The 23450-nt window shown below is 45.1% G+C and overlaps 1 protein-coding gene across 2 annotated transcripts; it reads left to right on the forward strand.

Annotated features, from left to right (window-relative positions):
• The first annotated feature begins 1222 nt into the window (after positions 1–1222).
• si:dkey-183c6.7 (urea transporter 1) lies at positions 1223–20212 on the forward strand. 2 transcript variants are annotated; one of them, XM_055901306.1, is made up of 8 exons: positions 1223–1803; positions 2567–2756; positions 3191–3250; positions 4650–4839; positions 8762–8909; positions 17044–17178; positions 19236–19285; positions 19539–20212. In XM_055901306.1, exons 1-8 carry the CDS (start codon positions 1680–1682, stop codon positions 19716–19718), a joined length of 1077 nt encoding a protein of 358 aa, XP_055757281.1. In that variant the 5' UTR covers positions 1223–1679; the 3' UTR covers positions 19719–20212. The 2 variants fall into 2 exon arrangements, with proteins under 2 accessions (XP_055757281.1, XP_055757280.1); XM_055901305.1 differs by having other exon boundaries at positions 1226–1803; positions 3122–3250.
• Positions 20213–23450: the final 3238 nt, after the last annotated feature.

Below are 23450 nucleotides of genomic sequence, written 5' to 3' on the forward strand. Positions count from 1 at the left end.
AACATACAGCTGATAACTAGTAAAGACTATCACAACTAGGTGACCATACAGCTGATAACTAGTAAAGACTATCACAACTAGGTCACCATACAGCTGATAACTAGTAAAGACTATGACAACTAGTTGACCATGCAGCTGATAACTAGTAAAGACTATCACAACTAGGTGACCATACAGCTGATAACTAGTCAAGACTATCACAGCTAGTTGACCATAAAGCTGATAACTAGTAAAGACCTCTATTACAACTAGTTGACCATAAAGCTGATAACTAGTAAAGACCTCTATTACAACTAGTTAACCATAAAGCTGATAACTAGTAAAGACTATCACAGTTAGTTGACCATAAAGCTGATAACAAGTAAAGACTATCACAGCTAGTTGACCATAAAGCTGATAACTAGTAAAGACTATCACAGCTAGTTGACCATAAAGCTGATAACTAGTAAAGACTATCACAACTAGGTCACCATACAGCTGATAACTAGTAAAGACTATCACAACTAGTTGACCATACAGCTGATAACTAGTAAAGACCTCTTTCACAACTAGTTAACCATACAGCTGATAACTAGTCAAGACTATCACAGCTAGTTGACCATAAAGCTGATAACTAGTAAAGCCTATCACAACTAGTTGACCATAAAGCTGATAACTAGTAAAGACTATCACAGCTAGTTGACCATAAAGTTGATAACTAGTAGACTATCACAACTAGTTGACCATACAGCTGATAACTAGTAAAGACCTCTATCACAACTAGTTGACCATACAGCTGATAACTAGTAAAGACTATCACAACTAGGTGACCATACAGCTGATAACTAGTAAAGACCTCTATCACAACTAGTTGACCATACAGCTGATAACTAGTAAAGACTATCACAACTAGGTGACCATACAGCTGATAACTAGTAAAGACTATCACAACTAGGTGACCATACAGCTGATAACTAGTAAAGACTATCACAACTAGGTGACCATACAGCTGATAACTAGTAAAGACTATCACAACTAGGTGACCATACAGCTGATAACTAGTAAAGACTATCACAACTAGTTGAACATACAGCTGATAATTAGTAAAGACCTCTATCACAACTAGTTGACCATACAGCTGATAACTAGTAAAGACCTCTATCACAACTAGTTGACCATACAGCTGATAACTAGTAAAGACTATCACAACTAGTTGAACATACAGCTGATAACTAGTAAAGACTATCACAACTAGTTGACCATACAGCTGATAACTAGTAAAGACTATCACAACTAGTTGACCATAAAGCTGATAACTAGTCAAAACACATCATACAAAGATAACAAACACCTCTATCTCACATTCACACTGCAAACACAGTACTGAAGACTGAACTGAACAAATAGAGGTGAAAAAGAGAGAGAGAAAGAATGAAATAGAGAGAGATATGATCCATATAAAAGCTCTTTGCGTAATGATGTGGACTTAGGTGTTTGGTGTGTGTGTTTGTGTCCAGTCAGTAATGTGTTATCTGGCTGTCCGGTTTATAAGTCATCTCGTTAACCGTAGCCTTGGAGGAGGAGGAGGACAGAGAGAAAGAGAGAGAGAGAGAGAGAGAGTGGAAGCCTCCGGTCTCCGGAAGCGTGGACACACGGGGTTGCCGGCTGCTGTCACCATCTGCTGTTAACGCTGCGTCAGGATGTGGGTCGAGGAAAAGGCCAAACCGGAGTCGAACCGGAGAACGGTCGGCATGCGCCAGCATTTTGTTAATGGTCTGGTCTACTGCACTGGAGACATGGTGCACTTCAGCCGGTACATGGAGGGTATGGTTGTGTCTTTCTTCTTCGTCTCTTTATAGCCAGTCAAATGGTGTGTCTACTTACCTTGTATGCCATGTACATACTGGATAAAATACAACTGAAACAGGCAAAAATACTTCATGTCATTCATTCAAATCAAAACTGGCAAAAGGTCAATAAAAAGGTAATTTGTGACAGTCTGAGACAGATCAATATGGGAACACCTGTTGAAAGGAATCGAATTGAAATAAAAGGAGAATCTTAGTTATTGATCGTAGAAAACAATTTAAAATGTGGGTGAAAGCAGACAAAAAATAGTTAACCAAATTTTCATGACTTCCAATAGAATCTATGACTTGAAGTAAAGCAAATGTGAGTGTGTGTCGCAACTTTATACACCTATCCTCTCCCTCTCCCCCACTCCTCCTCCCCTTCCTCCTCTCCTCCTCCTTCTCCCGATCTCCCCCACTGCTCTCTCCTCCTGCTTCTCTCCCACTTCTCTTCCTCACTTCTCTCCCTCTCCTCCCACCACTTCACTTCCTCACCCCTCTCCGTCTCCCCCACTTCCCCTTCTCACTCCTCTCCCTCTCATCCTCCCTCTCCCCCACTTCTCCTTCTCATTCCTCTCCCTCTCCTCCTCCCTCTCCCCCACTTCTCCTCCTCATTCCTCTCCCTCTCCTCCTCCCTCTCCGCTACTTCTCCTCCTCACTCCTCTCCCTCTCCTCCTCCTCCCTCCCCCACTTCTCCTCCTCACTCCTCTCGCTCCCCTCCTCCTCCCTCTCTCCAGACAAGGCCTTCATTTTCCAGCTGGTTGAGTGGAGTATGCGGGGTGTAGCCAGGGTCATCCTGGCCAACAACCCCCTGAGTGGTGTTCTGATCCTGGGAGCTCTGGTCTGGGCCTCCCCCTGGCAGGCTCTACTGGGGACCCTGGGTCTACTGACCTCTACGCTCACTGCTGTTATCATAGGACAGGACAGGTACACACACACACACACACACACACACACAAACAGAGCAAACTAGAATGATATTTGGCCCTAAACAGAGAGTATACAGTGGCAGAATACCTGACCACTGTGACTGACCCAATATTAAGGAAAGCTTTGACTATGTACAGACTCAGTGAGGCAGACCTGGCTCTCAAGAGAAGACAGGCTATGTGTGTGTGTGTGTGTGTGTGTGTGTGTGTGTGTGTGTATGTGTGTGTGTGTGTGTGTGTGTGTGTGTGCGTGTGTGTGTGTGTGTGTGTGTGTGTGTGTGTGTGTGTGTGTGTGTGTGTGTGTGTGTGTGTGTGTGTGTGTGTGTGTGTGTGTGTGTGTGTGTGTGTGTGTGTGTGTGATAGTGAGGAGGTATCCGGAGGACTCCATGGGTTCAATGGGATGCTGGTGTCTCTGTTGATGGGGGTGTTCAGCTCTGCAGGAGACTGGTACTGGTGGCTGCTACTGCCTGTCTGTCTGGGGGGAGCTACCAGGTGAGACACACACACACACACACACACACACACACACACACACACACACACACACACACACACACACACACACACACACACACACACACACACACACACACACACGACTATTTTGTGTGTCTGTATTTTGTGTCTGTATATTTCACAATATTTTGTGATAGTATGTGTCTCTACAGTACGTTGATAGTACGCCCCCCCCCCCAGTACGTTCCTCTACAGTACGTTGATAGTACGCCCCCCCCCCCAGTACGTTCCTCTACAGTACGTTGATAGTACGTTCCCCCCCCCAGTACGTTCCTCTACAGTACGCTGATAGTACGTTCCCCCCAGTACGTTCCTCTACAGTACGTTGATAGTACGTCCCCCCCAGTACGTTCCTCTACAGTACGTTGATAGTACGTCCCCCCCCAGTACGTTCCTCTACAGTACGTTGATAGTACGTTCCCCCCCAGTACGTTCCTCTACAGTACGTTGATAGTACGTCCCCCCCAGTACGTTCCTCTACAGTACGTTGATAGTACGTTCCCTCCAGTACGTTCCTCTACAGTACGTTGATAGTACGTCCCCCCCCCAGTACGTTCCTCTACAGTACGTTGATAGTACGTCCCCCCCAGTACGTTCCTCTACAGTACGTTGATAGTACGTCCCCCCCAGTACGTTCCTCTACAGTACGTTGATAGTACGTCCCCCCCCCAGTACGTTCCTCTACAATACGTTGATAGTACGTTCCCCCCAGTACGTTCCTCTACAGTACGTTGATAGTACGTCCCCCCCAGTACGTTCCTCTACAGTACGTTGATAGTACGTCCCCCCCAGTACGTTCCTCTACAGTACGTTGATAGTATGTTCCCCCCAGTACGTTCCTCTACAGTACGTTGATAGTACGTCCCCCCCCAGTACGTTCCTCTACAATACGTTGATAGTACGTTCCCCCCAGTACGTTCCTCTACAGTACGTTGATAGTACGTCCCCCCAGTACATTCCTCTACAGTACGTTGATAGTACGTCCCCCCAGTACGTTCCTCTACAATACGTTGATAGTATGTTTCCCCCCAGTACGTTCCTCTACAGTGGCCTGACAGTACGTTTCTCCCCCCAGTACGTTCCTCTACAGTGGCCTGACAGTATGTTTCTCCCCCAGTACGTTCCTCTACAGTGGCCTGACAGTACGTTTCTCCCCCCAGTACGTTCCTCTACAGTGGCCTGACAGTATGTTTCTCCCCCCAGTACGTTCCTCTACAGTGGCCTGACAGTACGTTTCTCCCCCCAGTACGTTCCTCTACAGTGGCCTGACAGTATGTTTCTCCCCCCAGTACGTTCCTCTACAGTGGCCTGACAGTACGTTTCTCCCCCCAGTACGTTCCTCTACAGTGGCCTGACAGTATGTTTCTCCCCCCAGTACGTTCCTCTACAGTGGCCTGACTCCCCTGCTAGATAAGTGGGACCTACCTGTGGCTGTGTTCCCCTTCAACATGGTGATCCTGCTCTACCTGGCCTGTACTGGTTCCTCTAACCCCTGCTACCCTCACCACCCTGCCACACCACTAGGGGAGCTAGAGAGCAACGCTACCGAGCTCAGCCTCACTCAGGTAGGAGAGAGAGGAAGAGGGGAAGGAAGAGGGATGGGCAACACGTGGTGCTGAGAGATTAACCAACATGGCCAACATATCACGGCTAAGGGCTGTTCTTGGGCACGATGCAACACGGAGTGCCTGGATAGCCGTAGTATATTGGCCATATATCACAAACCTCTGTGGTGCCTTTTTGCTATTATAAACTGGTTACCAACATAATTAGAGCAGTAAAAATCTATGATTTGTCATACCCGTGGTGTGCGGTCTGATATACCACGACTGTCAGCCAATCAGCATTCAGGGCTCGAACCACCCAGTTTTTGATAAACAACTAATTGACCGATGCCGGTTCGATTACTTGAATTTCATTTAGTTCAGTTTTTTTTTGTGTGAGCCCCACGCACCGTTTCTCTAGAGAGAAATCAACTAATTCACGAGAGAAAGTCAAGAACTATGTGGGACGCTGGGCTGGAGGGAGCTGTAGTTTTAATTAAGAAAATATTCAATCTAGTTCAGCGCAGAAACGTGGAAATTCACTACAATGACCATAATCCATTGTGCCACTTACGCCTGCTTCATTAAATTAGATACACACAGATCGCATGAGAGAGGAATGTACACAACACAAGACGAGAGGGTTAGAGATAGTTTGTGAAAGTATGCCTTGTCTACTTTGAAGAACTAGTCAAATGATTTTGTCAGACAGCTCTGCAGCGAAGCCTACTGTAGCTAATTAGGATGACTACAGACAGTACAGACAGTACATTATGGGGAGGCACAGAGATGACATTCGATGGTCTGGCAGGCTGGTTAGCTGCTACTACCTGAGCAGAGATGAGATGATGACTTTAAGGAATGAGAAATAACAACTTGGCAAGGGTAGAGTCAACAGTTCCTATTCACTATATAGTGCAATACTTCTGACATAGGGATCTGGTCAAATGTAGTGCACTATAGGAAATAGGGTGTCATTTGTGACTCGATCAACAGGTACCTTCTGGGGACGTATCCCATGTCAATAGTCTAAAGTGTTTTACTTTCCTCGTCTCCTCTCCTTCTTTCTTTCCTCGTCTCCTCTCCTTCTTTCTTTCCTTGTCTCCTCTCCTTCTTTCTTTCTTTCCTCATCTCCTCTCCTTATTTATTTCCTTGTCTCCTCTCCTTATTTCTTTCCTCGTCTCCTCTCCTTATTTCTTTCCTCGTCTCCTCTCCTTATTTCTTTCCTCGTCTCCTCTCCTTCTTTCTTTCTGTTGTCTCCTCTCCTTGTTTATTTCCTCGTCTCCTCTCCTTCTTTCTTTCCTCGTCTCCTCTCCTTCTTTCTTTCTTTCCTCGTCTCCTCTCCTTTCTTTCCGTTGTCTCCTCTCCTTTCTTTCCTCGTCTTCTCTCTTTCTTTATTTCCTCGTCTCCTCTCCTTCTTTCTTTCTTTCCTAATCTCATCTCCTCCATCTGTGTTGATCTGTAAAGACAGGCTAGGTGATTATGGAAGACGGACTTTCAGACAGCGAGGTCTTTCTAATCAGTTTAGAAAAGGTTATAGAGATGAACAGCTAATTACATCATTTATGAAGTGACAGCATCGGCAGCACCAATGAGGCTTAACATGTGCTTAAACAGGCTTTGGGTCCTCGATCCAACTCTATGAGACTAGCCACAACATACCAAGCTTGTTGGAGAGTTCCTACGTTGCCACTGCTTGCTTTAGATCACATATAAACTGGTCTAAGGATATGTTCTTTCCGTATAAGAGTACTCTGAACAAATCCAAAACGTAGGCGTAAATAGAGATGATTTATATACATCATAATGTCTATCCATGTAAGAGTAGTTTCACTACATCTCAAATGCCCCTCATCTTTTTCTGTTCTCTCTCTCTCTCTCTCTCCCCCCCCTCTCTCTCTCTCTCTCTCTCTCTCTCTCTCTCTCTCTCTGTCTCTGTCTCTCTCTCTCTCTGTCTCTCCGTCTCTGTCTCTCTCTCTCTCAATTCAATTCAATTCAATTCAATTCAAGGCGCTTTATTGGCATGGGAAACATGTGTTAACATTGCCAAAGCAAGTGAGGTAGATATTATACAAAAGTGAAATAAAAAATACAAATTAACAGTAAACATTACACATACAGAAGTTTCAAAACAATAAAGACATTACAAATGTTATATTATATATATACAGTGTTGTAACAATGTACAAATGGTTAAAGCACACAAGTTAAAATAAATAAGCATAAATATGGGTTGTATTTACAATGGTGTTTGTTCTTCACTGGTTGCCCTTTTCTGGTGGCAACAGGTCACAAATCTTGCTGCTGTGATGGAACACTGTGGTATTTCACCCAGTAGAGGAGTTTATCAAAATTGGATTTGTTTTCAAATTCTTTGTGGATCTGTGTAATCTGAGGGAAATATGTCTCTCTAATATGGTCATACATTGGGCAGGAGGTTAGGAAGTGCAGCTCAGTTTCCACCTCATTTTGTGGGCAGTGAGCACATAGCCTGTCTTCTCTTGAGAGCCATGTCTGCCTACGGCGGCCTTTCTCAATAGCAAGGCTATGCTCACTGAGTCTGTACATGGTCAAAGCTTTCCTTAAGTTTGGGTCAGTCACAGTGGTCAGGTATTCTGCCACTGTGTACTCTCTGTTTAGGGCCAAATAGCATTCTAGTTTGCTCTGTTTTTTTGTTCATTCTTTCCAATGTGTCAAGTAATTATCTTTTTGTTTTCTCATGATTTGGTTGGGTCTAATTGTGCTGTTGTCCTGGGGCTCTGTGGGGTGTGTTTGTGTTTGTGAACAGAGCCCTAGGACCAGCTTGCTTAGGGGACTCTTCTCCAGGTTCATCTCTCTGTAGGTGATGGCTTTGTTATGGAAGGTTTGGGAATCGCTTCCTTTTAGGTGATTGTAGAATTTAACGGCTCTTTTCTGGATTTTTTCCGTCTCTCTGTCTCTCTGTCTCTCTCTCTCTGTCTCTCTCTGTCTCTCTGTCTCTCTCTCTCTGTCTCTCTCTCCCTCCCTCTCAATTCAATTCCATTTAAGGGCTTTATTGTCATGGGAAACATACGTTTACATTGCCAAAGCAAGTGAAGTAGATAATAAATAAAAGTGAAATAAACAATACAAATTAACAGTAAACATTACACTCACAGAAGTTCCAAAAGAATAAAGACATTTCAAATGTCATATGTCTATATACAGTGTTGTAACGATGTACAAATAGTTCAAATAGTTCAAAATAAATAAACATAAATATGGGTTACACTGCCTGCCTGCCTGCCTCTCTCTCTCTCGCCCTTCTTTCTTTCTCTCGCCCCCTCTTTTGTTCTCTTGCCAACTTCCCTTCCTTTGATCTCATCTCTCTTTTATTCAAATTCCAGTCCTCTCTCTTCCTCTCCGTCACCGACTAGGCTACATTTCTTCAGCTCCCTCTCTCTCTCTCTGTTTCTCTCCGTCTCTCTCTCTCTCTGTGCTTATTCTTATTATAGACACACACAGAGAGAGAGAGAGAGAGAGAGAGAGAGAGAGAGAGAGAGAGAGAGAGAGAGAGAGAGAGAGATAGAGAACTGTGCCAGCCTGCAGCAGTGATATCATTATGATATTGTAAGTAAAGATACATCCCAGCAACAGGCAGGTGCATTTATCACGTCGCCATGGAAACCACTCACATCTCGCTATTGGGTGTTTGTATGGGTGGTGGTGATGGGTGTGGAAATTCACTGGCATGTCCTTGGCACCAGCACTAGAACACAGAGACTGCATTCCAAATGGAACCGTATTCCCTATATAGTGCACTACTTACAGTATGGGCCCTGGTCAAAAGCAGTGCACTTCATAGGGAATAGGGTGCCCTTTTGGGATACAGGCACATTATTAGTGTATGCATTTGTTTTTAAGAGTGTGTGTGTGTGTGTGTGTGTGTGTGTGTGTGTGTGTGTGTTTGTGTAATTCCCTGTAGCTCCTGCAGGGGGTGCCGTTGGGTGTGGGTCAAATTTATGCCTGTGAGGACCTGGGCCCCTCTGTGTTGATCCTGGGAGCGACGCTGCTCTACTCACCTCTACTGGGATCACACGCCCTGCTGGGCTCTGGGGCCGGCACACTCGCAGGTGAGTAGGATAAGGTAGCTGTGCTGTCTCCATGCTGTTCATACAGAGACAGGAGGTTTGATTAAGAGGGATAAAAGAAACAATTCAAACCAACTGTCATGCTGGCACACTGTGGAGTAGATGCTCTCTCTCGTTCTCTCTCTCTTATGATTAACAAATCCCTCAGAGGGAGGGACAGAGAGAGAGAAAGAGAGAGAGAGAGGCAACTGGACCTTTTTTGGAACACCATTATTTTTGTCTTACTGAGATTTACTGTCAGGGCCCAGGTCTATGTAGAAGATCTAGGTGCTGCTGTAGGCCCTCCTTGGTTGTGGACGGAAGCACCAGATCATCAGCAAACAGTAGACATTTGACTTCAGATTCTAGTAGGGTAAGGCCGGGTGCTGCAGACTGTTCTAGTGCCCTCGCTAATTTGTTGATATATATGTTGAAGAGGGTGGGGCTTAAGCTGCATCCCTGTCTCACCCCACAGCCCTGTGGGGAAAAATGTGTGTGTATTTTGCCAATTTTAACCCCACAGTGGTTGTTTGTGATCATGGATTTTATAATGTCATATGTGTTTTCCCCAACACCGCTTTCCATCAATTTGTATAGCAGACCCTCGTGCCAAATTTAGTCCAAAGCTTTTTTGTACTCAACAAAGCATGAGAAGACGTTGTCTTTGTTTTGTTTATTTTTTGTCAGTTAGGGTGTGGAGGGTGAATATGTTGTCTATTGTATGGTAATGTATTATTATTTATGTATTTTTGTTGGGGGGGGGGGGGGGGGGTAGTTCAACTTTCATATTGCAGACAGATTGTAGCTTCCATCAATGTAATTGTCTGCATCGTTTCCAATCCCACATATATAACATAACAAAATCTGGAAAAAGTCAATGGGTCTGAATACTTTCCGAAGGCACTTTTTGTCTCATCACAATATCTCAGATCTACAGACAGTCCCTTGGACATGGTATAATTACTGCTCTGACATGCACTGTCAACTATGGGACCTTTATACAGACAGTCCCTTGGACATGGTATAATTACTGCTCTGACATGAACTGTCAACTATGGGACCTTTATACAGACAGGTGTGTTTCTTTCTGAATCATGTTCAAACAATGGAATTGGCCGCCGGTGGACTCCAAGTCAATCAATCAAGTTTATTTTATATAGCCCTTCGTACATCAGCTAATATCTCGAAGTGCTGTACAGAAACCCAGCCTAAAACCCCAAACAGCAAGCAATGCAGGTGTAGAAGCACGGTGGCTAGGAAAAACTCCCTAGAAAGGCCAAAACCTAGGAAGAAACCTAGAGAGGAACCAGGCTATGAGGGGTGGCCAGTCCTCTTCTGGCTGTGCCGGGTGGAGATTATAACAGAACTATGCCAAGATGTTCAAAATGTTCATAAGTGACAAGCATGGTCAAATAATAATCAGGAATAATTTTAAGTTGGCTTTTCATAGCCGATAATTAAGAGTTGAAAACAACAGGTCTGGGACAGGTGGCGGTTCCATAACCGCAGGCAGAACAGCTGAAACTGGAATAGCAGCAAGGCCAGGTGGACTGGGGACAGCAAGGAGTCATCATGCCCGGTAGTCCTGACGTATGGTCCTAGGGCTCAGGTCCTCCGAGAGGGAGAAAGAAAGAGAGAAGGAGAAAATTAGAGAGAGCAAAGATTTTCAAAATGTTCATAAATGACAAGCATGGTCAGATAATAATCAGGAATAAATGTCAGTTGGCTTTTCATAGCCGATCATTAAGAGTTGAAAACAGCAGGTCTGGGACAGGTAGGGGTTCCGTAACCGCAGGCAGAACAGTTGAAACTGGAATAGCAGCAAGGCCAGGCGGACAGCAAGGAGTCATCATGACAGCGCAATACACAAGGGGTGGAACAGTGGCAAAGGTACCCACAGGACAAACAGAATAATATTAGTCTGAGGAGAGATTAAATAGCATTAATACAACAAAAGTAATTCTAAACACACCTTTAGTTTACAAAGTTAAACAGATACAACCTTGCATGTTTTAGCAATATCTCAAGGATGATCAAAGGAAATTGGAATGTCATAGCAAAATGTGTGAATACGTATATAAATGAGATATTTCTGTATTTCATTTTCAAGGAATTAGCAAAAATAAATAAAAACATGTTTTCACTTTGTCATCATGGGGTATTGTGTGTAGATGGGTGAGAAAAAGTATATATTTAATCCATTCTGAATTCAGGGAGCAACCTAACAAAATGTGATATAAGTCAAGGGATATGAATAGTTTCTGAAGGCACTGTAGCCCACCAAAAACATTGATCTGGCCCATCTAGCAGAAACCGCTCAGTTCTGCCTCCAGGGCAAGACTTATGACAATTAACATCAACCTGCGTCTGGTCACTGAATCAGTCTCTTCATCTGCCACCTACAGTGCCTTGCGAAAGTATTCACCCTCCTTGGCATTTTTCCTATTTTGTTGCCTTACAACCTGAAATTAAAATATATTTTGGGGGGTTTTGTATCATTTGATTTACAGAACATGACTACCGCAAAATATTTTTTATTGTGAAACAAACAAAGAAATAAGACAAAAAAACTGAAAACTTGTGTGCATAACTATTCACCCCCCCCAAAGTCAATACTTTGTAGATCCACCTTTTGCAGCAATTACAGCTGCAAGTCTCTTGGGGCATATCTAGCCACTGGGATGTTTTCCCATTCTTCAAGGCAAAACTGCTCCAGCTCCTTCAAGTTGGATGGGTTCCTGCTGGTGTATAGCAATCTTTAAGTCATACCACAGATTCTCAATTCGATTGAAGTCTGGGCTTTGACAAGGACATTCCAAGACTTTTAGATGTTTCCCCTTAAACCACTCAAGTGTTTCTTTAGCAGTATGCTTAGGGTCATTGTCCTGCTGGAAGGTGAACCTCCGTCCCAGTCTCAAATCTCTGGAAGACTGAAACAGGTCTCCCTCCAGAATATCTTGCATTAAACTCCATCCATCATTCCTTCTATTCTGACCAGTCTCCCAGTCCCTGCTGATGAAGAACATCCCCACTGCATAATGCTGCCACAACCATGCTTTACTGTGGGGATGGTGTACTCTGGGTGATGAGAGGTGTTGGGTTTGTGCCAGACATAGCGTTTTCCTTTTGAGCCAAAAAAGTTCAATTGTAGTCTCATCTGACCAGAGTACCTTCTTCCATATGTTTTGGGAGTCTCCCATATGCATTTTGGCGAACACCAAACATGTTTGCAAATTTTTTTCTGTAGGCAATGGCTTTTTTCTGGCCACTCCTCCGTAAAGCACAGATCTGTGGAGTGTACGTCTTAAAGTGGTGCTATGAACAGATACTCCAATCTCCGCTGTGGAACTTTGCAGCTCCTTCAGGGCTATCTTTGGTCTCTTTGTTGCCTCGGATTAATGCCCTCCTTGCCTGGGCCCTGAGTTTTGGTGGGAGGCCCTCTCTTGGCAGGTTTGTAGTGGTGCCATATTCTTTCATTTTTTAATGATGCTCCGTGGGATGTTCAAAGTTACAGATATATTTTTTTAAACTGTTCTTCTCCACAACTTTGTCCCTGACCTGTTTGGAGAGCTCCTTGGTCTTCATGGTGCCTCTTGCTTGGTGGTGCCCCTTGCTTGGTGGTGTTGCAGACTCTGGGGCCTTTCATAACAGGTGTACAGTGGGGCAAAAAAGTATTTAGTCAGCCACAAATTGTGCAAGTTCTCCCACTTAAAAAGATGAGAGAGGCCTGTAATTTTCATCATATGTACACTTCAACTATGACAGACAAAATGAGAAAAAAATTATCCAGAAAATCACATTGTAGGATTTTTTATGAATTTATTTGAAAAATTATTGGTGGCTGACTAAATACTTTTTTGCCCCACTGTATGTATACTGTATGTATACTGAGATCATGTGACAGATCATGTGACACTTAAATTGCACACAGGTGGACTTTATTTAACTAATTATGTGACTTCTGAAGGTAATTGGTTGCACCAGATCTTATTTAGGGGCTTAATAGCAAAGGAGGTGAATACATATGCACGCACCACTTTTCCGCACCACTTTTTGTTAGTATTGATTTGTCTGGGAGCTCTGTTGGTCTGTTGGTCTGTTGGTCTGTGTGTGTGTGTGTGTGTGTGTGTGTGTGTGTGTGTGTGTGTGTGTGTGTGTCGGGAAACGCCATTGCGTCATTGGATATCCGTAACCTACATCGATTATTTTTCCTACACTCAATCTCTGAGGTTTCCATGGTTACGACCCTGAATATACGTGTGTGTCTGTCTGCGTATCTGTGTGTGTGTGCTCATACTTATACATTCGTGTGTGCGTGTGTAGTCTATTTTATCTGTCAGTGATAAGTGTGATCTCCATTTCACGCCCTATCTCTCTACAAAGCATTTTTTAAGTATTCAGACCCCTTCACTTTTTCCACATTTTGTTATGTTACAGCCTTATTCTAAAATGGCTTCAATCATTTTTTTCCTCATCAATCTACACACACAATACCCCATAATGACATCACAATACCCCATAACGACATCACAATACCCCATAACAACATCACAATACCCCATAATGACAAATCGAAAAGAGGTTTTAAGACTTTTTTATTATTATTATAAACAAATAACAAAAATACCTTATTTACATAAGTATTCAGACCCTTTGCTATGAGACTCAAAATTGAGCTCTGGTGCATCCTGTTTCCATTGATCATCCTTGAGATGTTTCTACAACTTGATTAGAGTCCACATGTGGTAAATTAAAATGATTGGACATGATTTGGAAAGGCACACACCTGTCTATATAAGGTTCCACAGTTGACAGTGCATGTCAGAGCAAAAACCAAGCCATGAGGTCAAAGGAATTGTCCGTAGAGCTCTGAGACAGGATTGTGTCGAGGCACAGATCTGGGGAAGGGTACCAAAACATTTCTGCAGCATTGAAGGACCCCAGGAACATAGTGGCCTCCATCAATCTTAAATGGAAGAAGTTTGGATCCACCAAGACTCTTCCTAGAGCTGGCCACCCGGCCAAACTGAGCAATCGGAGGAGAAGGGCCTTGGTCAGGGAGGTGACCAAGAACCCGATGGTCACTCTGACAGAGCTCCAGAGTTCTTTTGTGGAGACAACCATCTCTGCAGCACTCCACCAATCAGGCCTTTATGGTAGGGTGGCCAGACGGAAGCCACTCCTCAGTAAAAGGCACAAGACAGCCCGCTTGAAGTTTGCCAAAAGGCACCTAAAGGACTCTTATACCATGAGAAACAAGATTCTCTGGTCTGATGAAACCAAGACTGAACTCTTTGGCCTGCATGCTAAGCTTCACGTCTGGAAGAAACCTGGCACCATCTCTACGGTGAAGCATGGTGGTGGCAGCATCATGCTGTGGAGATATTTTCAGTGGCAGGGACTGGGAGACTAGTCAGGACCAAGGCAACGATGAACGGAGCAAATTACAAAGAGATCCTTGATGAAAACCTGCTCCAGAGCGCTCAGGACCTCAGACTGGGGCGAAGGTTCACCTTCCAACAGGACAATGACACTAAGCACACAGCCAAGACAATGCAGGAGTGGGTTCAGGACAGGAGTCTGTAATACCTACATGTTTCAAGCAGATCACAATAGTCTATGTGCCCAAGAAAGTGAAGGTAACCTGCCTAAATGGTAGCTATGAAGTGCTTTGAAAGGCTGGTCATGGCTCACATCAACACCATCATCCCAGAAACCCTAGACCCACTCCAATTCACATACTGCCCCAACAGATCCACAGATGACGCAATCTCAATCACACTCCACACTGCCCTTTCCCACCTAGACAAAAGGAACAGCTATGTGAATACTGTTCATTGAATACAGCTCAGCGTTCAACACCATAATGTCCACAAAGCTTATCACTAAGCTAAGGACCCTGGGACTAAACACCTCCCTCTGCAACTGGATCCTGGACTTCCTGACGGGCCGCCCCCAGGTGGTAAGGGTAGGTAACAACACATCTGCCAAGCTGATCCTCAACACAGGGGTACGTGCTTAGTCCCCTCCTCACTCACTCCAACACCATCATTAAGTTTGATGACGACACAACTGTGGTAGGCCTGATCACCGACAACGATGAGACAGCCTATAGGGAGGAGGTCAGAGACCTGGCCGTGTGGTGCCAGGACAACAACCTCTCCCTCAATGTGATCAAGACAAAGGAGATGATTGTGGACTACAGGAAAAGGAGGGCCGACCGGGCCCCCATTCACATCGACAGGGCTGAAGTGGAGCGGGTCGAGAGTTTCAAGTTCCTTGGTGTCCACATCACCAACAAACTATCATGGTCCAAACACACCAAGACAGTTGTCCCCCTCGGGAGACTGAAAAGATTTGGCATGGGTCCCCAGATCCTCAAAAACTTCTACAGCTGCACCATCGAGAGCATCCTGACCGGTTGCATCATTGCCTGGTATGGCAACAGCTCGGCATCAGACCGTAAGGCACTACAGAGTGTAGTGCGTACAACCCAGTACATCACTGGGGTCAAGCTTCCTGCCAGCCAGGACCTCTATACCAGGCGGTGTCAGAGGAAGGCCCAAAGAATTGTCAAAGACTTCAGTCACCCAAGACCCAGACTGTTCTCTCTGCTACATCAACTCAAGCAGTACCGGGGAGCCAAGTCCAAGAGGCTCCTCAACAGGTTCTACCCCCAAGCCATAAGACTGCTGAACAGTTCATCACATGGCTACCCAGGCTATTTACATTGCCCCCCCCCCCCCCTCTCTCTGTTTATTATCTGTGCATAGTCACTTTACCCCTACCTACATTTACATATTACCTCGACTACTAACCTGTACCCCCCTCCCCCCCCCCCCACATTACTGTTATTTTATTGTTTTTGTCATTTTTGTTGTATTTTTTACTTTAGTTTATTTTGTAAATATTTTCTTAACTCTATTTCTTCAACTGCATTGTTGGTTAAGGACCTGTAAAGTAAGCATTCACTGTAAGGTGGGATGGAGAGAGGGATGAGGAGAGGAGAGAGGGATGAGGAGAGAAGGATAAGGAGAGGCGAGGGGGATGGAGAGGAGAGGAGAGAGAGATGGAGAGAGGGATGGAGAGGAGAGAGGGATGAGAGGAGAGAGGGATGAGGAAAGGAGAGAGGGATGAGGAAAGGAGAGAGGGATGAGGAAAGGAGAGAGGGATGGAGAGAGAGGGATGAGGAGAGGAGAGAGGGATGAGGAGAGGAGAGATGGATGGAGAGAGGAGAGAGGGATGAGGAGAGAGGGATGGATGGAGAGGAGAGAGGGATGAGGAGAGAGAGATGAGGAAAGGAGAGAGGGATGAGGAGAGAGGGGTGAGGAGAGAGGGGTGAGGAGAGCAGAGAGGGATGGAGAGAGAGGGATGAGCAGAGGAGACAGGGATGGAGAGGAGAGAGGGATGAGGAGAGGAGAGAGGGATGGAGAGGAGAGAGGGATGAGGAGAGAGGGATGAGGAGAGGAGAGAGTGATGTTGTATTCGGCGCATGTGACAAATACCATTTTATATGATTTAATCTGATTTACTGAGATGGGAGAACCTGTCAGAAGGACAACAATCTCTACAGCACTTCACCAATCTGGGCTTTATGGGAGAGTGGCCAGATGGAAGCCACTCCTGAGAAAAAGGCACATGACTGCCCGCCTGGACTTTACAAAAAGGCACCTGAAAGACCCTGAGAGCATAAGGCAAAATATTCTGTGGTCAGATGAGACAAACATGTAACTTTGTGAACATGTGACCCACCACACACCTATTACAGTGTGGTGGGTCAGCTACTGACATCCATTCAAATATACTACTACTAAGGAAATAACAGAAAGAAAGAAAGATGGAGGGAAGGGGAATGAAGGAGAGAGAGAGAGAGAGCTGTGAAAGGGGTCAGGGGGAACGGGAGTGAGAGGAAGAAAGAGAGAGGGGGAACGAAGGAGAGAGGAAGAGTTCGCTGGGAAAGGGGGGAGGGGGAAAGGGAGTGAGAGGAAGAAAGAGAGGGAGAGATAATCTTCTAGCAAACATGAGTATCTTTCTCCCCCTCCTGGACACGTCTGGTACTGCACATTCACACATTGAATCTATCTCTCAGGGCCTGCGTGACTCATATCTGACAGAATAATACCGTGTGTGTCTACAGGTCTGTCAGTGTCAGTGCGTCACAGGGCCTTGTACTCCGGGCTGGCGGGGTTTAATGGAGCTCTGGGTTGTATGGCCGTGGGAGGACTGTTCTTTACCTTCAGCTGGAGGACACACCTCTTCTCTATCGCCAGCGGTGAGACACTCTTCTCCCCTCCTCATTCCTCTCTCCATCCCTCTCCTCTCCTTATCCCTCTCTCCATCACTCTCTCCTCTCATCACTCTCTCCTCTCCATCCCTGTCCTCACTCTCTCCTCTCCATCCCCCTCTCCTTTCATCCCTCTCTCCTCTCCATCCCTCTCCCCTCTCCTTTCCTCTCCTCATCCCTCTCTCCTCTCCATCCCTCTCTCCTCTCCATCCCCCTCTCCTCTCCTCATCCCTCTCTCCTCTCCGTCGCTCTCTCTCTCCTCATCCGTCTCTCCTCTCCTCATCCCTCTCTCCATCTTTCTCCTCTCCATCCCCCTCGCCTCTCCTCATGCCTCTCTCCTTTCCTCATCCCTCTCTCCTCTCCATCCCTATCTCCTCTCCTCTCCATACCTCTTCTCCATCCCCCTCGCCTCTCCTCATCCCTTTCTCCTCTCCATCCCCCTCGCCTCTCCTCATCCCTCTCTCCTCTCCTCATCCCTCTCCTCTCCTCATCCCTTTCTCCTCTCCATCCCTCTCTCCTCTCCATCCCTATCTCCTCTCCTCGCCATACCTCTTCTCCATCCCCCTCGCCTCTCCTCATGCCTCTCTCTTCTCCTCATCCCCCTCGCCTCTCCTCATCCCTTTCTCCTCTCCTCGTCCCTTTCTCCTCTCCTCATCCCTTTCTCCTCTCCTCATCCCTTTCTCCTCTCCATCCCTCTCTCCTCTCCATCCCTATCTCCTCTCCATACCTGTTCTCCATCCCCCTCGCCTCTCCTCATCCCTTTCTCCTCCCCATCCCTCTCTCCTTTCCTCATCCCTCTCTCCTCTCCTCCTCATCCCTTTCTCCTCTCCATCCCCCTTTTTTCTCTCCTCATGCCTCTCTCCTGTCCTCCTCATCCCTTTCTCCTCTCCATCCCCCTTTTTTCTCTCCTCATGCCTTTCTCCTCTCCATCCTTCTCAGTGAATGCATCTGATCCTGTAAATGGGTAATCAGGAAGTAATTGTGTAACTTGATTTAATTTCATTGTTTTTGCAGAGGTCCAACACACACACACACACACACCACACACACACACACACACACACACACACACACACACACACACACACACACACACACACACACACAATCAAACCTGATAAGGGTTGAGGCTCATTAGTAAAGAGATAATCTACTCACATGATGTAAATCACAGCCTCATCCAGAAGCTGGGTTTGAGTCCTTAATGGCACACTATTCCTTATACAGAGCACCATGTAGGGAATAAGGTATATAACACTATGTAGGGAATAAGGTATATAACACTATGTAGGGAATAAGGTATACAGCACTATGTGGGGAATAAGGTATATAACACTATGTAGGGAATAAGGTATACAACACTATGTAGGGAATAAGGTATATAACACTATGTAGGGAATAAGGTATATAACACTATGTAGGGAATAAGGTATACAGCACTATGTGGGGAATAAGGTATACAACACTATGTAGGGAATAAGGTATACAACACTATGTAGGGAATAAGGTATATAACACTATGTAGGGAATAAGGTATATAACACTATGTAGGGAATAAGGTATATATCACTATGTAGGGAATAAGGTATATAACACTATGTAGGGAATAAGGTATATAACACTATGTAGGGAATAAGGTATACAACACTATGTAGGGAATAAGGTATATATCACTATGTAGGGAATAAGGTATATATCACTATGTAGGGAATAAGGTATACAGCACTATGTGGGGAATAAGGTATATAACACTATGTAGGGAATAAGGTATACAACACTATGTAGGGAATAAGGTATATAACACTATGTAGGGAATAAGGTATATAACACTATGTAGGGAATAAGGTATATAACACTATGTAGGGAATAAGGTATATATCACTATGTAGGGAATAAGGTATATAACACTTTGTAGGGGATACGGTTGCATTTGGAACGTAGCCATCATCAACATCAAAGGACAGCAGTGTCTTCCCTGCTATTCATGTCAGAGAGTGTGTGTGTGTGTGTAGAATGGTATATTAACTATCTTCTCTGCCCTACAGCTTTTCTTTCTGCGTATGCTGATATCGCCCTGAGCAATCTACTTGGAACGGTGCGTCATCGAACATACACACTATAACTCCTAAAGCACTAGTTTCCTCTTAAGAGTATATGATTCATACTTCCTCACTTTTTCCTCTCTCACCCCCTCTCCCTCTTCCTCTCACCCCCTCTTCCTCTCTCACCCTCTTTCCTCACCCCCTCTTCCTCTCTCTTTCTTTCCTTCCCCCCTCTCCCTACACCACCCATCTCTCTCTCCACTTCCCCACCGTTTCCTCTCTCTCCCTCTCCTACCCCCCCTCCAGGTGGGCCTCCCAGCATGCAGTTGGGCAGCGACTCTGACCACCACTCTGATGCTGCTGCTGACGGGGCGGAGCCTGTCTGCATACCGCATCCCTACTGGTCGAGTCATGGCTCCGGAACAGAACATCCGCTGTCATAGCCAATGGGCTGCCAGAGAGACCACAGACAGCACTGACGTGTAGACACATACACACAACTGCCTTAACCCATAAAATGATGATATCAATATTGTCCACATGATGGCGCACTAAGTCAGGCAGGTGTAAGCAAGTTTCCGCTCGGTAGCCTACAGATCTAAGATCAGCTTCCCCTGCCTGATCTTAACCTTAACCATTAGAATGAAAAATGATGCAAAACTGACCTAGGATCAGCATCTAGGAGTAACTTCACCCTACACTGAAGAGGCCTCGGTAACAGTCGCCTTAACCTGCCTGGATAAATACTGAACCACAGGGACAAGCGCATACTTTGGGAGAAAGGATGGGATGTACATAGCCTTTCTTGCTTCACTGGGCCTATAAAGGGACCGATTGAAGTCAATGTCTTTGACTCAGTGTTGTAGGCTACAATAGGCTACATGCTGATTTAAAAACCACTTTCTGTGTCTCTTGTCTGTCATCGTAGCCTGTGGAGGCCAACTACTAAACTTGTCAAATAAACACTGTTTCCACTTTCACTGCTTGTTTTTCGTCCCAAAAAAGGTGAATCTTGAAACACGGACGCCTGGCCCGCATGCCTGATGAAAACATTTCTCCAGGTGTTGCAAAGATCAAGGCCTGGTTTCAAGTGTAATCGACTACATCGGTGGTCGAGGAGTAGTTGTTATTGAGGCTTAACTGCCTTTCTCAAGGGCAGAAGAGCACATTTTTCCACCTTTATCGGCTCAGGGATTCTAATCAACAACCTTTCGGTTACTCTTCCAGTTTTTGACAGTTGCGTCCACATGATTTCTGAGACTATGGCTTCTTTCCTCTAGTCTACACACAAAACCCCCCAAAACACACAACATGCAAAACGTCACACATCTCTTGCAAAACCAAAACACTTCATTCAAAACTATTTCAACTCTTCTCAAAATTGTGTTTTTGCATCAAAACTCTTCACACAAACCATCAAATGTTTAGTTCTTATACACGCCAACTACACACGGACGTGACACTATCTTGTGTCTTTTGCATGTTCAGTGGAGTCCATGGTAGTTTTTCATAGGACTCACACGTACATATATGTGCATAAATATATACAGTATGTATACATATTCAGTATATATTTACACAGAAATAGAAGGGGAAAAAAGTATTCTCAAAACATTGTACTTTCATCCAGATTTCAGGATAAACAGTAACAGACAAAACAAATAGTTACTATAATGAAAAAACCAATGAGGGGGCATCCTGTCTCCTATTTGGGTCTGGCCACAGCACCTCATCTACATCACATGTTCTCTCTGGCTAAACAGGGGGGGGAAGTAGCTTCTGGTGTGGCGTATCCAGCCCTGGCATGCCCCCTTGTCTATGTCACCACAGGCCTCCTCCTCGTCTTCGTCCCCCTCTTACTCTCACTCCTCTTCCTCTCTCTCCAAGATTGGCCTCCATTGTTGTCCAAACCAAGAAAGCCAACCTGAAGCCTTTTCATAGTGCTCAAGCTCTGATTTCTAACTGAAGAAATCAGCTGTAAGTGTTTTCACACGTAGGCATTGGGTGTAGATAATCACTGGGTGTAGGTAATCACTGGGTGTAGGTAATCACTGGGTGTAGGTAATCACTGGATGTAGGTAATCACTGGATGTAGGTAATCACTGGGTGTAGGTAATCACTGGTAGGTAATCACTGGGTGTAGGTAATCACTGGATGTAGGTAATCACTGGTAGGTAATCACTGGGTGGAGGTAATCACTGGGTGTAGGTAATCACTGGGTGTAGGTAATCACTGGGTGTAGGTAATCACTGGGTGTAGGTAATCACTGGGTGTAGGTAATCACTGGGTGTAGGTAATCACTGGGTGTAGGTAATCACTGGGTGTAGGAAATCACTGGGTGTAGGCAATCACTGGGTGTAGGTAATCACTGGGTGTAGGTAATCACTGGGTGTAGGTAATCACTGGGTGTAGGCAATCACTGGGTGTAGGCAATCACTGGGTGTAGGTAATCACTGGGTGTAGGTAATCACTGGGTGTAGGTAATCACTGGGTGTAGGTAATCACTGGATGTAGGTAATCACTGGGTGTAGGTAATCACTGGGTGTAGGTAATCACTGGATGTAGGTAATCACTGGATGTAGGTAATCACTGGGTGGAGGTAATCACTGGGTGGAGGTAATCACTGGGTGGAGGTAATCACTGGGTGGAGGTAATCACTGGGTGTAGGCAATCACTGGGTGGAGGTAATCACTGGGTGGAGGTAATCACTGGGTGTAGGTAATCACTGGGTGTAGGTAATCACTGGATGTAGGTAATCACTGGGTGTAGGTAATCACTGGGTGTAGGTAATCACTGGGTGTAGGTAATCACTGGGTGTAGGTAATCACTGGATGTAGGTAATCACTGGGTGTAGGTAATCACTGGGTGTAGGCAATCACTGGGTGGAGGCAATCACTGGGTGGAGGTAATCACTGGGTGTAGGCAATCACTGGGTGTAGGCAATCACTGGGTGTAGGTAATCACTGGGTGTAGGTAATCACTGGGTGTAGGTAATCACTGGGTGTAGGTAATCACTGGGTGTAGGCAATCACTGGGTGTAGGTATTCACTGGGTGTAGGAAATCACTGGGTGTAGGTAATCACTGGGTGTAGGTAATCACTGGGTGTAGGTAATCACTGGGTGTAGATAATCACTGGGTGTAGGCAATCACTGGGTGTAGGTAATCACTGGGTGTAGGTAATCACTGGGTGTAGGTAATCACTGGATGTAGGTAATCACTGGGTGTAGGTAATCACTGGGTGTAGGTAATCACTGGGTGTAGGTAATCACTGGGTGTAGGTAATCGGTACATTTTGAATGGCAGTTTTTTCAAATGAAACACAAGATCTGTTACTTTCAAATGATGTGTCTAATGTAGAGAACAGTGTTTAGTAAGAAGTGTGTTTTACAATTGCAAACAGTGTAAAGCAGATAATGTGTTTGCAGTGTTGCAGACTTGGTCTGAAGATTAGGTACATGAGTAAATGGTTTCACTGAGTGGTCCTCAAATACCACTTTTAGTGTTTCAGAGATTGTAGAAAACTGTAACCTCTAGGCTACATTCAATGCAGGAAGTAAAATTAAATAATTGTTTAAATTTAACCTTTATTTAACCAGGTAGGCAAGTTGAGAACAAGTTCTCAATTGAAAAATATATATATTTAATTTCAATGACATCGAAACAAAGCAAAGATTAGCCATTTCTTTCCAAAGTTTACATTTTTTTTAATAAAAAATGTATAAACATAGGATGGGGTCAATTCGAATTGAATACGTCATGCATTTCTATCTGAATGTTGGCCAACATTGTGTCCTGCTGAACGTGATGCTGATTTCCAACAGCCAATCCAGATACTGTACCTGTCAGCGTGTTGTCTGGTGGTACATGTGAGTCGTCATTCACAGCCGATACAGATACTGTACCTGTCAGCGTTTTGTCTGGTGGTACATGTGAGTCGTCATTCACAGCCAATACTGTACCTATCAGCGTGTTGTCTGGTGGTACATGTGAGTCGTCATTCACAGCCGATACAGATACTGTACCTGGCAGCGTGTTGTCTGGTGGTACATGTGAGTCGTCATTCACAGCCGATACAGATACCGTACCTGTCAGCGTGTTGTCTGGTGGTACATGTGAGTCGTCATTCACAGCCGATACAGATACTGTACCTGTCAGCGTGTTGTCTGGTGGTACATGTGAGTCGTCATTCACAGCTGATACAGATACTGTACCTGTCA

The sequence above is a fragment of the Salvelinus fontinalis genome, chromosome 36 (genome assembly GCF_029448725.1).
Source record: "Salvelinus fontinalis isolate EN_2023a chromosome 36, ASM2944872v1, whole genome shotgun sequence".
Taxonomy (NCBI): Eukaryota; Metazoa; Chordata; class Actinopteri; order Salmoniformes; family Salmonidae; genus Salvelinus; species Salvelinus fontinalis.

Coding starts and splice junctions, on each gene's coding strand:
- si:dkey-183c6.7 (XM_055901305.1), top strand. CDS start 1,680: ATGTGGGTCGAGGAAAAGGCCAAACCGGAGTCGAACCGGAGAACGGTC. Junction 1,804..2,566: donor CTTCAGCCGGTACATGGAGG/GTATGGTTGTGT, acceptor CCCTCTCTCCAG/ACAAGGCCTTCATTTTCCAG. Junction 8,910..17,043: donor TGGGGCCGGCACACTCGCAG/GTGAGTAGGATA, acceptor GTGTGTCTACAG/GTCTGTCAGTGTCAGTGCGT.